General features: G+C 46.3%; 2 protein-coding genes across 3 annotated transcripts in view; one reads left to right on the forward strand and one right to left on the reverse strand.

The window, feature by feature from the left end:
* Positions 1–2,542: 2,542 nt before the first annotated feature.
* Positions 2,543–4,585, reverse strand: DOLK (dolichol kinase). Its single transcript, XM_007527069.3, has one exon. The coding sequence runs from the start codon at positions 4,321–4,323 to the stop codon at positions 2,692–2,694; it is 1,632 nt and encodes a 543-aa protein (XP_007527131.1). The 5' UTR covers positions 4,324–4,585; the 3' UTR covers positions 2,543–2,691.
* Positions 4,586–4,601: 16 nt separating this feature from the next.
* The window catches only part of NUP188 (nucleoporin 188), a 75,771-nt gene continuing 65,107 nt past the window's right edge, over positions 4,602–15,265 (forward strand). For both annotated transcript variants that reach the window (XM_060200334.1, XM_007527045.3), the window contains exons 1-3: positions 4,602–4,752; positions 12,168–12,222; positions 13,756–13,829. In XM_060200334.1, coding sequence (XP_060056317.1) covers positions 4,721–4,752; positions 12,168–12,222; positions 13,756–13,829 — 161 coding nt within the window. In that variant the 5' untranslated portion in view covers positions 4,602–4,720. The remainder of the gene's footprint in view (positions 4,753–12,167; positions 12,223–13,755; positions 13,830–15,265) is intronic.

Genomic DNA, 15,265 nt, shown 5'->3' on the forward strand with positions numbered 1-15,265 from the left:
TGTAAATCTCCCCTGGTGTCCCAGTCCTGCCTGGTGAAGTTGGCCTGACTTTAATGCCAGTTAAGTACTGTTTAGTGGTTACTTATGTGCCATGTCACACAGCTTTTCAGCTATGTAGAGAGGTGGTCAGCCTGACCCAAAGCCTGTGCTTCTAACAATTTGCGGGCTTGAGGGGTGGGGGAGGCCAGGACTGGAATCCAGAGTCCTAGAGTTGGGTGATGGCTCTCTGACCAACTTGCCTTCTCAGCTTAGGTGATTCCTCTCTGGGCCTGACGCCCCACTTGTGTAGTCAAGGGACTAGATGCACGGGTTCCTCCTGCTTGGGCATGCTTGGCAGGTGTCCCGACCTCCACAGGAGCTGCTGCCAGATTTGAAACCTGTAATAGTAAGAGTCTGAGGTTGCAAACTGGGGACCATAGGCCCATTCCAGATTGCAGATGTGTTTTTTCTGGGCTTCCGTGTTTGTTGGTTTGAAATGTTTATTTACTTATTTAGTATGAGAAAGAATGGGAGGAGAGAGGAAGAGGGAAGAACAAAGGACTGCTCGATTCTGGCATAAGGTGGTGACAGGAACTGAACCTGCAGCTTCTGGAGCCTTTGGCATGCAAGCTCTGGTGCTCTAACAAGTTGAGCTATGTCCAGGGACCACAGGACTTCTGTGCTTTTTTTCCTTTTAAGAATCTGGAGGGAGTCGGGCTGTAGCGCAGCGGGTTAAGCGCAGGTGGCGCTAAGCACAAGGACCCGCATAAGGATCCTGGTTCAAGCCCTGGCTCCCCACCTGCAGGGGTGTCGCTTCACAAGCGGTGAAGCAGGTCTGCAGGTGTCTGTCTTTCTCTCCTCCTCTCCGTCTTCCCCTCCTCTCTCTATTTCTCTCTGTCCTATCCAACAAAAATGACAACAATAATAACTACAACAATAAAAACAACAAGGGCAACAAAAGGGAATAAATAAATAAATAATAAATAAATAAATATTTAAAAAAAAAGAATCTGGAGATTTCACATAATAATCAAGGTTTCTAAGCTTTCTTAGAGGAGTTTCCTATGGGGCAATGGGCTGGAGCTGCCTCGTTTGAGGCATGTTGCTCTCTGGTTCACACTTCCCAAGCCTCCTCCATTTCATGACCGGCCTGAACTCATTGGCCATAAGATCTGGGACCCTGCTTTCCAGACCCAAGTGTACATACAGGAACACCCAAGTTTAGAGGATAGAGCTTTTTCCCAAGGCCACACAGAAAATGAGTGAGGCAAAGCCTATGTTCTTTCTCCATATTTCATGGCTTTCTTTGGCAAGCAGTGAAGGGAGCCAAAGAGAAGGGATCTGTCAAGTCTCTTTTGCCCCACAGGAATGTCTCAATACTTTCCTCTGAGGAAAAGGACTTGGCTATGATTGGCAGGTAGGAGCTCACTAGAGCATCTGACTTCTGACCTTGGTAGGCCAAAGTTCTTTCCTCTTCTTGCTCCGTACCTCCCTGCACAATTGGGTAAGAAACGGGGAGAATCTTGTCCAGCCTCAGGTCACCTGCTACACTGTCTTTCTGCTAATGGGGAAATGGTCATCATCCAGTGCACATCCACTGAGCTCTTTACTCTATTTCAGGCTTTACTGACCCTAGCAGATGTGGGAGTCAGGCAGACCCCAACTCTGCCCCCCAGAGAGCAATGCTTGAACACAGGTTCCCATTTACTTTGTTTTAAACTCTCATTAAACTTCACCAGCCCCCAGTTCTTGCCAAAACAATAGACAAACATTGGTTTACACAAGACTGAAGGACAGGGCCTCAGGAAGGACCCCCTTACAAGGACCCTGCCCTGGGGAGTTCAGCTTGTCTTTCACCAGCACTACTGAGCACGGCAGCAATGGCCTTGAGGTGGGGATGAGGTTGGCTGAAACAAGAAGTCAGCCCAGGACCTGACCTCTTCTTCCAGCCCTTCTATGTATGGGATAAGTTGGCCAACCTCTCCGCTTCAGTTCTTCCTAGCCATCTGGGAGAAACCATGTGCACTCAGCCATTTTCCTCTTGGGTTCTCTTGCAGATGAAGCCAGAGGAGGAAAGGTCACTCTGGTTTCCAAGTACAATTCATAAATTCTCTTGACTTGCCTGCTTTTTTTTTTTTTTTTTTTGCTGAGATGAGGACTGGCCTTGGGGAATAATGACACTGTCTATTATGCTGACTGCTAATTATCTGCAGAGCCTGAGCTGACTAATTCCCACACTTCACCTCATTAGATCCTTACAAAACCCACAAGGGATAGGTTCCTTTGATTCCCGTCTTGGAGATGAGAGGTTTGAGGGTCAGAGTGATTAAGCAACTCATCTACAGTCACACAGGTAAGAAGTGGCACAACTAGCGGGTCTTATTAAACTACTTTGACACGAGAGCTGGAAGTGCTAACTGCTTTACTCTCCTGCCTGCAGTGTCTACTCTGGCCCCCTCTGAGGACTGCAGAATAAAGGAGGGGGCCCTAGAGTACACCTGCTCTTTGAATTATGCATTATTCTTGAAGTCTTTTTGTTTTCTAAATATTAGCAAAACTAAGACCAGGAGAGCTTTGATTTTTATTTCAAATGTGAATCAAATGAAAATCAAATCTGCTTTTCACCTCTTGGCTCTTCATGCCCAAGTGGCTACTGCAGTGGGGAACAATTATCATCCTCCTCATGTCCGTTCCTCCATTCCTGCACAGCATCTAGGCCATCAGCAATATCAGGAGGTAGAGTGGCAAAAGGAGATTGTCTATTTGCGTGGTGTACGCTTCTAGGAGGGATACAGTGCTGATGGACCCCAAAATCCAAGCATAACTGTAGTTGAGGTCTACTCCACTGTCAAAAATTAAGATCAGAGCTACAGAAATGACCTGGGCAAATATAGATGTCATGGTCCCTTCAAAAGTCTTTTTGGTTCCCGGCCAGCGGATTTCCCCCATGGTGCTGCCACAGATGGAAGCCACAGTGTCACCAACACCCACAGCCAGGACTCCGGCATAGGGGACTAAGGCTCTTGCTCCTCCCAAACTACCTTTCTGTGTGCAGGGCCTGGGGACTAGCCAAATGGGCAGGGACATGCCCAGGAGTAGGTAGATGTGTGTCAAGATGAGTGGTCCACTGTCACGTTCATCCAGGAAGAGGGACAGAAGGCTTCGTAGAGTGTGGCCTAGTGGCTTAATTCGGAAGTAGCGCACATACTCCAGGAAGATGAAAACTGCCAGACATACAGTGGCGGCCACATAGAGCAGTGGTCGATCAAAGATGATCCCTGGGATGTAGGTGGCCACCACAATGAAGTGGAAGTACTTTCGGGCGATGGTAGGGGCTTGGTGCTTCTTGGTCTCAGAAGATGATCGCTTGGCATTCTGATACAGTACTACCAGGCAGGCCAGCGTGGCCAGTAAAGACCAATAGGTTAGAAGATAGATGCGGGTGTCTGTCTGGAAGAGGAATTGAATAAGCCAGAGCAAAGGGTTCCTACGGATAAGTCGGTGCAGCCAGGGCAGAACCATCCCCAGTCCCAGCACACAACTCATGAGGTGGAAGAAAATGGAGGAGGCCCAGGTGCCTGAATCCATAAAGACAAAGAGGGTGCTGAAGAAGATGCCCATGAGCACCATGCCAATCACCACCACCAGCAGGAAGAAGTCCACTGGGTCCCCCTGGCTTTCCACCACAGTCAGAGAGCGCTTGATGAGCTGGTTGAGCATGAAGCTGATGCCGCCCAGTACCAGGAGAGCTTCCCCAGGGGTGAAGCAGCGGGGCAGGAGGTACAGCAAGATCATGTTGAGGTAGACAAAGATCAGCAGGACTTCCAGGACCTCGATTACCTCCCCAACACTCAGAGAATGCTTCATGATATAAATGATTATACCTCCGGCCAAGCCCGCGATAACACAAGTATTGGTGGGTACAGGGCGAGTGATGCCCAGCGCCAACACTGATGAGAAGAGGGCAACTGCCATGCCTGTAGCTGCCACTACAATTCCAAAGCGCTCGAAGAATGGGTTCTCCGCAGCCTGACAACGCTCTTTCATGACCAATCCGAGCAGCGGCATGACCATCGAGCCCGGCAATAAGCCACTGTTTGCAGACATTCGGAACTGGAAGACAGCACTTCCCTGCTGCAGGAGCCGGTCCCACTTGTACTGGACATAGAAAGCCTGTACTGCAAGGGCCACAGCGCACCACGAGTATCGGTCCCACACGGCTGCGTGGATGCTCAACACCACTGCAAACACCACTGCCGCCTCTGCCAGCACTGACCCGCTAAGAGAAGTCCAGGTCGCCGCAGTCGGGGAAGTGCCATCTCTGGAAATGAAATCTCGGGTCATGTCTCTAGACCTGTCACCACCGGGGTGACTAGGGACGCCTAGGACTCAGAGCCCTTCAGCCCCGGCAGGCAAAGAGCCTCAGCTTCACCTCTTTCTCCCTTCGCCAGCTGCAAGCGCCACCGTAGGCCACTATCGGCACCCCGGGAGCTGGGGCCGGGTCGCCCTCCACCGCCTCCCACCTATGGTGCAGACGTTGCCACTCTGGAGCCTTTTCACTGACCGGGTCGCGTTCGTAGGGATCTCCCCACCTTTCCTGCCACCGCCATCTTGGTCGCAGCGCCGCGCCGCGCCGGCGTCACGTGACTGACAGGCCCGCCCACGTAGCCATCCCGCGGCTCCAGGTCACGTGGCCCCTCGTCTAGGGGCGGGGCCGGGGCCGGGGCGCGTGCGCGCGAAGATGGCGGCGGCCGCCAACGAGCCGTGTGTAAGGTACAGACCGGGCCGAGTCGGCTGGAGTGACTGAAGCGTGGGGTCTTAGCCGAGCGGAAGTGGGACTGGAGTTGGGGGCGGGATGCGGCGGCGGTGGCTGGGCGAAGCCGGGCTGAGAGGTCGGGCGAGGCGACGGGAGGCGGTTTGGTCCAAACGGTCCCCGCGCGCGGGCATCTGAGGGGACTTCTCGTAGCCGGCGGGGGTGCCTGTCCCCTTTCCTCAGCGCGGGCGTCGCGTCCCGTCCCGTCCCGTCCCGTCCCGTCCCGTCCCGTCTCCTCACCCCGACTCTTCCCCTTCCTGCGCTTCGTCTTCCCGCACGTCCATCGCGCACCCACCTCCCCGCGCTTCCTCGTCCAGCCGTGACGCTCCTCTGGGCGCGACGGGGCTCTGCGGGGCCGCGGCGGCACCCAGCCCGGGCCCTGCGGTCCTCGCGTGGCAGCGAGCCGGCCCCTTGCAGTTCCTGCCGGCTTGCTCGGCTCGGCCTTTGATTCATGCACCGATTCGGGGGCTTTTCTTGCGTTCGGGAATCCCGTCAGCCGGTGTCCCCCAGCCCTCCCGGAGGTGCCGGCGCGGGGCTGGGCTTCGGGGACGACAACATGAACATTCAAAAGAAAGCGCCGAGTGGTACCGGACGCGGACCGAGTGCTTTCCCGGTTCTGTGAGGCACCGAGGACTCGCGGGTCCAGGGGAGAGTTCAGACTCGAGTCTTCACTTCAGATCTGTCCCCAGAGCTCCACACACCTCCGTCTTCCTCGTCAGACCCTGAAGTGCCTTCCACTTCTCACACCCTCCCGCCCAAAAGCAAACACCTCTCTCTCTCTCTCTCTCTCTCTCTGCTTTCACCAGAGCTCTGCTCAGCTCTGGCTTGTGGTGGTGCAGGGGATTGAACCTGGGGTCTTGGAGCCTCAGGCGCGAGTCTCTGCATAATCTTTGTGCTATCTCCCCTCCGCCCTAGTTACTCACTGTGTCTAGTGCCTCGATTTTTAAAATCTTTCTTATATATTTATTTTCCCTTTATGCTGCCCTTGTTTTTTCATTGTTATTGTTGTTGTAGATAGGACAGAGCGAAATGGAGAGAGCAGGGGAAGAGAAAGACAGACACCTGCAGACCTGCTTCACCGCCTGTGAAGCGACTCCCCCTGCAGGTGGGGAGCCGGGGCTCGAACCGGGATCCTTGTGCCGGTCCTTGTGCTTTGCGCCACCTGCGCTTAACCCGCTGCCCCCCATGCTTTTATTATGATTTTTTTTTTTTTTTTGGACCAGGTCCTTGCAAAGTCCCTGCCCTCTCCCACTGCATCTCTGCCTACGTTTCTCCACGTTTTCTTCCTTTTCTTTAAAAAAAAATTTTTTTTTTAACAGCACCGCTCAGCTCTGGTTTATGGTGGTACAGGGGATTGAACCTGGGCCTTCGAGGCCTCAGTCATGACAGTCTGTTTGCATTACCATTATGCTATCTACTCCTGCCCCCCCCCCTTTTCCCTCCACGTTTTCATCTTGCTCATGTCTTGTGTGCTCTGTAATGTGCTTTTAGTAAGTCTGGCAATTTTTCCCCTCATAGCTGGGGCTTTGCACATGTGGTGAAATTACACCCTGACTGCTTTTTTATTCAGGTGAGACATGGAGGGAGGGGGTGGGTGCTTGGCGTGCGCGTGCGCGTGCGCGTGCCCTGGCGGTAACTACCACTGTGGCCCTCAAGGTTCACTTCGGAAGTTCCACTAGCTTCACTGAGAACCAGTTTTACTTTTTTTTTTTTCCTCCAGGGTTATTGCTGGGCTCGGTGCCTGCACCATGAGTCCACCGCTCCTGGAGGCCATTTTTCCCCTTTTTTGTTGCCCTAGTTGTTGCAGCCTCGTTGCGGTTATTATTGACATTGTTGACGTTGATTTGTTGTTGGACAGGACAGAGAGAAATGGAGAGAGGAGGGGAAGACAGAGAGAGAGAGGGGGAGAGAAAGATAGACACCTGCAGACCTGCTTCACCGCCTGTGAAGTGACTCCCCTGCAGGTGGGGAGCCGGGGGCTCGAACCGGGATCCTTACGCGGTCCCTGCGCTTTGCACCACGTGTGCTTAACCCACTGCGCCACCGCCCGACCCCCTCCAGTTTTACTTTTTTCTCTTCAGCTATTTCATGTGACTCTTGGATCAAGCATTACTGTTAGTCTGCCTTCCTTTTAGGCTTATTTCATAGGTTTTGTGGTTCTCGGATAAATTTAGTTCTAAGGTATCTTTTATGAAAATAAAGGAAGCTGGGGAGATAGCATAATGGTCATGCAAAAAGACTTTCATGCATGAGGCTCTGACCTCGTAGGTTCAGTCCCCAGCACCACCATAAACCAGTGCTTTAGTAAACTATATATATATAGTTTATTTATCTTCCCTTTTGTTACCCCTTTTTTATTGTTGTTGTAGTTATTGTTGTTATTGATGTCGTTGTTGGATAGGATAGAGAGAGGGATGGAGAGAGGAGGTGGAGAGAAAAATAGACATCTGCAGACCTGCTTCACTGCCTGTGAAGCGACTCCCCTGCAGGTGGGGAGCTGGGGACTCGAACCAGGAGCCTTGCACTTTCTGCCATGTGTGCTTAACCCGCTGCGCTACCGCCCAACTCCCTCCAACTCCCAATAAATACATTTTTTTATTATTTTTATTTTGATGGAGACAAATTTTTTTTTTCATGATGGAGACAAATTGAGAAGGAAGAGGGGAGAGAGAAAGATACCTGCAGCACTGCTTCACTACTCACCCCTCTTCCCCTTGCAAATGAGGACAGGGGGCTTGAATCCAGATCCTTGTGCTTGGATGTACCACTACCCAACCTCACAAACATCTTTTGTGTGTGTGTGTTTTTTTTTTAAATTACATGCTCAAACCTTCAGTTTGAGATGAAATATTTTCATTTATCCCAGAATCAATTCCCAGTGATCTTTTACCTCTGACTCTTTTCTACAAGGATATATTCCTTTGTACTATTTAATTACTAGGTTTATTACCTGTGCTTAATGTCTTATGTCACTCCCAACACTCAATTTATGAGCATCACGAAGGTCGATCATTTCTTTGTATCTCCATTATTCCTAAACCAGTAAATGTGTGCTGGGGCTTTATTTCAGCCTAATTCCCTACCATTCTTGGCAGATTCCCCCCACCCCCACCCCCACCCCACACACCCAGGGTGGGAGGTGGAGGAGGGAGACAGAGAGGAGAGAGATTACAGTATCATTCTAACACTCATGAAGCCGCCCTTTTTGTCTGGTGCTCCCAGGTGGTGGCCAGGTCCTTGTCATGGTGAAGTGTGTGCTCTACTGGGCGAGCTATCTTCTGGCCCCTCATTTAAAAAAAAATTAATTAATTTATTTTCATGAAGTGAGAGAACCAGACATCACTGGTACATATGCTACTGGGGATTGAACTTTGGACCTCATACCTGAAAGTCCTGTGCTTTATCTACTATGCCACATATTGGACTACTTATCTTTTTTGTTTTTTTCAGAGCACTGATCAGCTCTGGCTTTATGGTGGTGTGGAGGATTGAACCAGGGACTTTGGAGCCTCAGGCTTGAGAGTCTCTTTGCATAACCATTGTGCTATCTCCCTCCCCCCCATTCTTATTGTCAAAATTCATTTTCAGTGAGCATTAGTTTTTATTTTTTTAAATTTTATTTATTATTGGGTGGAGACAAAGAAGTTGAGAGGGTAGCAGGAGGTAGAGAGACAGAGAGACAGCCCTGCTACACCACTTGTAAAGCTTTCCCCCTGCAGGTGGGGACCAAGGACTTGAACCTGGGTCCTTGTGTACTGTAGTGTGGACACTTAGCCAGATGCGCCACCACCTGGCCCAGCATTAGTGCTTTTGACACTGTTGACGGGGAAGCAGATTCCTTGGCCTGGTGGAGTGTTACAGCTCTTTTGGGGACCCTTCAGTGGACCTCTAGCACCAGGTTCCTCATAGCAGTTGCCATGAAGAATCAGAGGGACCCTGTGAGTCAGGCAAGAGGTGTAGACCTTTACTTGTAGGGAGGAAAGCAGGAGAGGTGCATTTGTAGGTGTGCAGGATACCACAGTGATCACAGCTTCCTGAGGCCAAATCCTTTTTTTCTTAATTTTTTAAATTATCTTTACTTATTGGATAGAGACAGACAGAAATTGAGAGGATAGGGGGAGACAGAAAGAGACACCTACATTAAAACCCCAGTAAAGAAAAATTAAAGAGAGTGAGAGACCTGCAACACTGCTTCACCACTTGCAAAGTTTTCCCCCTGCAGGTAGGGACCAGGGACTTGAACCTGGGTCCTTGCATATTGTTGACATATGTGCTCTGCCAGGAGCATCACCACCTGGCCCCGGCCAGGTTCTTTTATAGGCTGTTGGTGAACATGGGAGGCTACTGATGCTCCAGCTTCTCTGCTGCTGGTCCTCATGGTATGTCTTCAGCCAGCGGGGAATGTTCAGGCCGGTAGGATACCTCATTTGCAAATTGTCCTTTCCTCCTTATTACACTAACTTGCCCCTAACAACACCACTTATAAGAAAAACACCAAAGCATGGTTTTACTGAGGAAAACAAAATTTTTTTTTAAATTTCTTTATTGGGGAATTAATGGTTTATATTCAACATAGTTTGTGCATGCATAACATTCCCCAGTTTCCCATTTAACAATACAACCCCCACTATGTCCTCTATCATCCTTCATGGACCTGTATTCTCCCCACCCACCCACCCCAGAGTCTTTTACTTTGGTGCAATACACCAATTCCAATTCAGGTTCTACTTGTGTTTTCTTTTCTGATCTTGTTTTTCAACTTCTGCCTGAGAGTGAGATCATCCCATATTCATCCTTCTGTTTCTGACTTATTTCACTTAACATGAATTTTTCAAGGTCCATCCAAGATCGGCTGAAAACGGTGAAGTCACCATTTTTTTACAGCTGAGTAGTATTCCATTGTGTATATAGGCCACAACTTGCTCAGCCACTCCTCTGTTGTTGGACACCTGGGTTGCTTCCAGGTTTTGGCTATTACAAATTGTGCTGCCAAGAATATATGTGTACACAGATCTTTTTGGATGGATGTGTTGGGTTCCTTAGGATCTATCCCCAGGAGAGGAATTGTAGGGTCATAGGGTAGGTCCATTTCTAGCCAGGAGAGGAATTGCAGGGTCATAGGGTAGGTCCATTTCTAGCCTTCTGAGAGTTCTCCAGACTGTTCTCCACAGAGGCTGGACCAATTTACATTCCCACCAGCAGTGTAGGAGGGTTCCTTTGCCCCCACACCCTCTCCAGCATTTGCTGCTGTTACCTTTTCTGATGTATGACATTCTCACAGGAGTGAAGTGATATCTCATTGTTGTCTTTATTTGCATTTCTCTGACAATCAGAGACTTGGATCATTTTTTCATATGTTTCTTGGCCTTTTGGATCTCTTCTGTGGTGAATATTCTGTCCAAGTCCTCCCCCCATTTTTGGATGGGGTTATTTGTTGTCTTGTTGTTGAGTCAAAAACAAAATTTTTTTTTGGACAGTGAAAAATCAAATACTAGAGGAACAGTTTTCCTTTTGAGTAGTAAAATAAAATGTGTAGTCTACCAGGTGTGTTATTTTTTTTTCAATCCATAAGCAAATCTTTGGATGGGAAGATTTCCAGAGGGAATTTTTATACTTTTTTATTTACTTTATTTTATAACAGGAATAATAATAATATATATATATTTTAAACCAAAGCACTTCAGCTCTCCCTTATGGTGGTATGGAAGATTGAACTTGGGATTCTGGAGCCTCAGCTATGAGAGTCTCTTTGCATAACCATTATGCTATCTACCCCTTCCCTTTATTTTTCATTGATTTAGTGTTGGTTTAAAATATAAGATATTGGGAGTATGGTTACACACACACACCCATCACCAAAGTTCTACACACACACATACACACACACACACACACACACACACACACACCCATCACCAAAGTTCTAATGCTGTTATACCAAAGACACCCTGCTACCTAGCTTTCTTAATTCCCTTTCCATTCAGTGACACCCCCCCACCCCCTGCAGGTGGGGAGCCGGGAGCTGGAACCACCATGTGCACTTAACCCACTGCCCGGCTCCCAATAAATATTTTTTAATTTAAAACTTTGTGACTTTTGAAATTTAATTTCACACTTTCAACCTAAAACTATTTCCTGAAATTCCATAGGAACTAAGGTAAGCTGATGGGAGGGAGGTATGTTTCAGGAGCTAGTAAGTGGTCAGGGACTATGTCTTTCTTCATAAAAATTTCATGACTAGGAGTTGGGCCATAGCGGGTTAAATGCACATGGCATGAAGTGCAAAGACCGGTGTTAGGATCCCTGTTGGAGCCCCCGGCTCCCCACCTGCAGGGGAGTTGCTTCAAAAGCGGTGAAGCAGGTCTGCAGGTGTCTTTCTCTCCCCCCTCTGTTTTCCCCTCCTCTCTCCATTTCTCTCTGTCCTATCCAACAACAACGACATCAGTAACTACAACAATATAACAACAAGGGCAACAAAAGGAAATAAATAAGTATTTTTAAAAATCTTAAAAAAAATATCATGATTAGCATTGTATTTGACACCTAGTGCAAAGTCATTGATGAATGATCACAGTAGCATTCATACTGATTGTTCAGATTTAACTGCATTAGAAATTTATTGTTAAATGGGAAACTGGGGAATGTTATGCTTGTACAAAAAAAAAAGAAATTTAAAGGTCAACAGGTGTCCTGGATACTTTTTATAAAATGATTTGTAGAGCAGAAATAATTATGTATCCTGCAATTAGTGACATCTTAAATGTGTTGAGGACTAGAAAGAGGTCAGCATGTACAACCCAGGTTCAAATCCCAGTGATACATGGGAGATGGCAGTGGCAATACTGTGGTCTTTGTCTCTGACTTCTCTGTGTCTCTATCTGAGTGAAAAGCTGGCCTGGAGTGGTGAAATTAAACATGTGCCATTAAACGTGTATGTGCCAGAGTGATACCGTGGTTCTCTTGCCCTCTCCTTTTCTCTTTCATAAATCAATACATCTTTTCCAAAAAGAATATAAACAGGATCACTGTCTGAATTTGACCCAGTTGTTGTATATTGAGTTTCATTGTTCTCAGAAAGTGGACAATGAAATAGCTTAGTCAAGCTTACATAATGTTTATTTTTAAATATTTATTTATCACGGATAGAGGAGAGAGAACTAGAGCATCATTGTTTCACATGCAGTGCCAGGGTTTGAATTCAGGACCTTGTGCCTTTATGCTAATCTCTATATTGTTCCAGTTTCAGAATATGTGTTGCCAAATTGAGCATCCTCATGCTTTTAAATCCAGCACTCGGTGCTGCACTACCTCCTGGGGCCACAGGATTGAATGATTTGAAATAAGCCAATCACGCCTACTTTCTGTCCTTTTTCAGGAGCAGTAGAGAACTGTGGACAATTCTGCTTGGAAGGTCAGCTCTAAGAGAACTGGTAAGTGTTGATATTCTTGACTGTGGATTCTGTGGTTCCGTGTGTAGCTTATATTACAAAACCCCTTGCCTTTTCTAGCAGCAAGAAAACAGAATTTTTTTTTTTAAATCCCAAGAACTTTATAGACATGCATTTCCTATTTTTTAAAATGTGGTATGTCCTACAGTCTTGCTGTCAAAAATATCAAAATCTCTATTTTTCTTTGTCCCTTACTGATTCCTTTTTTGAAAAGATGTTGATGCTGCTTGATTGCCTGCTGAAGGTAGATGTAAGGTACAGATATCATTCTGCTACTTCAGATTAAGAAAGATTCTTGGACCTGGGCTAGCAGGGTAGCTCACTTGGATAGTGCACTTGCTTTGTTATAGATACAACTCAAGTTTGAGCCTGGCTTTCTCTACAGGTCTTGAATTCAAACTCTGGCACTGCATGTGTCACAATGATGCTCTGGTTCTCTCTCCTCTGGTTTTCCTCAAGGAACCTTCAGTGCTGTGATAGCTCCTTCTTGCTTTTGCTCAGTCTTTCTGTCTTTGTCACTGGGGGGTGGGGGTGGGGGTGGAGTAAGTCTTGGAGCAGTGTGGCCTAGGTGATGACCAAAAACAAACTAAAACCTCAGGCCTTTTCTCGGTCTTATACTTTGTCTTTCTTCTTTTTTTGTTCAGCTGGGTCTTTAGAGGCTGTGGCTTTAGGATGTTTCCTAGTTTATAATCTACAAAGGAGAGTTTATGTTGATCTTCTGGTGTTCTGACCCATTAAGGGTAAAGTGTTAAGATAGTAACTATGAGTTAATTGTAATTAAGATAATGCTACTTATCTTTGTTTTTGTTTTCACCCTTTTAAGAACTTTGTTTCTAAACTTATCTTTGTTTTCACCCTTTTTAGAACTTTAACAATTTTTGATTGGTTTCATCCTGATAATTCCATTTTTAGGGATTTTTTTGAAGCAAATCTTGAAAATAATTTTGTTCACAAAGTTCTCTGCCGTCGCATCTATTCATATGAATAATTAGAGGGCTGCAGAAATAGCTCCCCAGGACCTGCCTTGCTATGTACATAGCACAGGTCCAAGTCCTCGCACCACATGAGGTGTGCTACGATGACACTGGGGGAAGCACTAATGTCTCCCGCGATGTCTGCTTCTCTCTTTTCATCTGAATGAAAAAAACCCAGAATGGTGAAGTCATGCATGCATGAGGCCCTGGTGACTGACATGCACAAGAGTCAGCTTAAGTGTCTAAGATTGGGGGAATGATCTGTTCACTTGATAAAATATTATGCAACCATTAGAAAATGATTTTTATTAAGATTTTCATAATAAAGTTAAACTATGTTAGAATGTTAAGAAAAAGATTCTACAGAATTTTATCTTCATAGTAATTTGAAGTGGGAGGTGCATATAGAACACTCAAATGTCAACAATTATACTGTAAACTATCAACATGCCCCCCACCATAAAGTGGGGGGATCTCAAAAGAAAATTATTTAGTCTGATAAAAATTGTATCTGTATCACTTCTTTGTTTTTTTTTTATAGCATCAAATTGAAGCAGAACTGAATAAACATTGGCAGCGACTGTTAGAGGGACTTTCATACTATAAACCTCCCAGGTATGGCTATTTCATTTGTTAGTTTAGAGTAATACTTTGAGCAAGCTGGCATAGATGAAAACACTCTTTAAAAAAAAATTTTTTTTATTATATTGGTTTATTTCTTTTCTTTTTTTTTCTTTTTTTGCCTCCAGGGTTATTGCTGGGGCCCAGTGCCTGCACTACGGACCTACTGGCTCCTGCAGGCCATTTTTCCCTTTTTTTTTTTTTTTTTGCCCTTGTTGTTGTTATTGTTATTGTTTCCACTGATGTTTTTGTTGTTGGATAAGAGAGAGAAATGGAGAAAGGAGGGGAGACAGAAATGGGAAGAGAAAGAGAGACACTTGTAGACCTGCTTTACCGCTTGTGAAGTGACTCCTCTGTAGGTGGGAAGTCAGGGGCTCGAATTGGAATCCTTAAGCCAGTCCTTGTGCTTTGCACAACATGTGCTTAACCTGCTGCGCTACCGCCCATCCCCTGGTTTCTTTCTTTCTTTTTAATATTTATTTATTTTTTGTTGCTCTTGTTTTTATTGTTGTAGTTATTATTGTTGATGTCGTTGTTATTGGACAGGACAGAGAGAAATGGAGAGAGGGGGAGAGAAAGATGAACACCTGCAGACCTGCTTCACCACCTGTGAAGCGACTCCCCTGCAGGTGGGGATCCGGGGGCTTGAACTGGGTTCCTTAAGCTGGTCCTTGCGCTTTGCGTCACGTGCGCTTAACCCGCTGCGCTATTACCCGACTCCCTTCTTTCTTTTCTTTTTTTTTCCAGTTTCTTTTTTTAAAAGATTTTATTTATTAATAAGGAAGACAGGAGAGAGAGAAATAACCAGACTTTACTCTGGTACATGTGCTGCCAGGAATGGAACTCAGGACTTCATGCTTAAGATTCCAATGCTTTATCCACTGCGCCACCTCCAGACCACTGAAAGCATCCTTATATATGATTTTATGATAATACTGGCTTAAATTTGGTTGCAAGTGGGAAAGAGTAGGGTGTATGTCTTTCTATATGTTTAAAGAAGTAGAGTATTGTCAAATCTAGTTATATAATTCTAATGTTAGGGGAACAGTTATTCAGTTGTTATTTCTAGTAATTTTTCAGTCTATCATGTTTGTATGAGGCATTAGAAGTACAAAGTGCTGGTATGTGGCAGTAAACTGTGATATTAGCAAACTGTGTTTACTGTGTGTCAATTATTAGTCTAAGCACTTGACCTATTATAACAACCTAATCTGGACAATAGCCCTTTGAGATAGGTATTGTTATTGTCATTATTTTTAAAACTTTTTTCCCCCTTTTGTTGCCCTTGTTTTATTATTGTAGTCATTATTGTCGTTGTTATTGATGTTGTCTTTGTTGGATAGGACAGAGAGAAATGAAGAGAGGAGGGGAAGACAGAGAGGGGGAGAGAAAGATAGACACCTGCAGACCTGCTTCACCTCCTGTGAAGC

The sequence above is a fragment of the Erinaceus europaeus genome, chromosome 10, assembly GCF_950295315.1.
Source record: "Erinaceus europaeus chromosome 10, mEriEur2.1, whole genome shotgun sequence".
Taxonomy (NCBI): domain Eukaryota; kingdom Metazoa; phylum Chordata; class Mammalia; order Eulipotyphla; family Erinaceidae; genus Erinaceus; species Erinaceus europaeus.

Coding starts and splice junctions, on each gene's coding strand:
- DOLK (XM_007527069.3), bottom strand. CDS start 4,323: ATGACCCGAGATTTCATTTCCAGAGATGGCACTTCCCCGACTGCGGCG.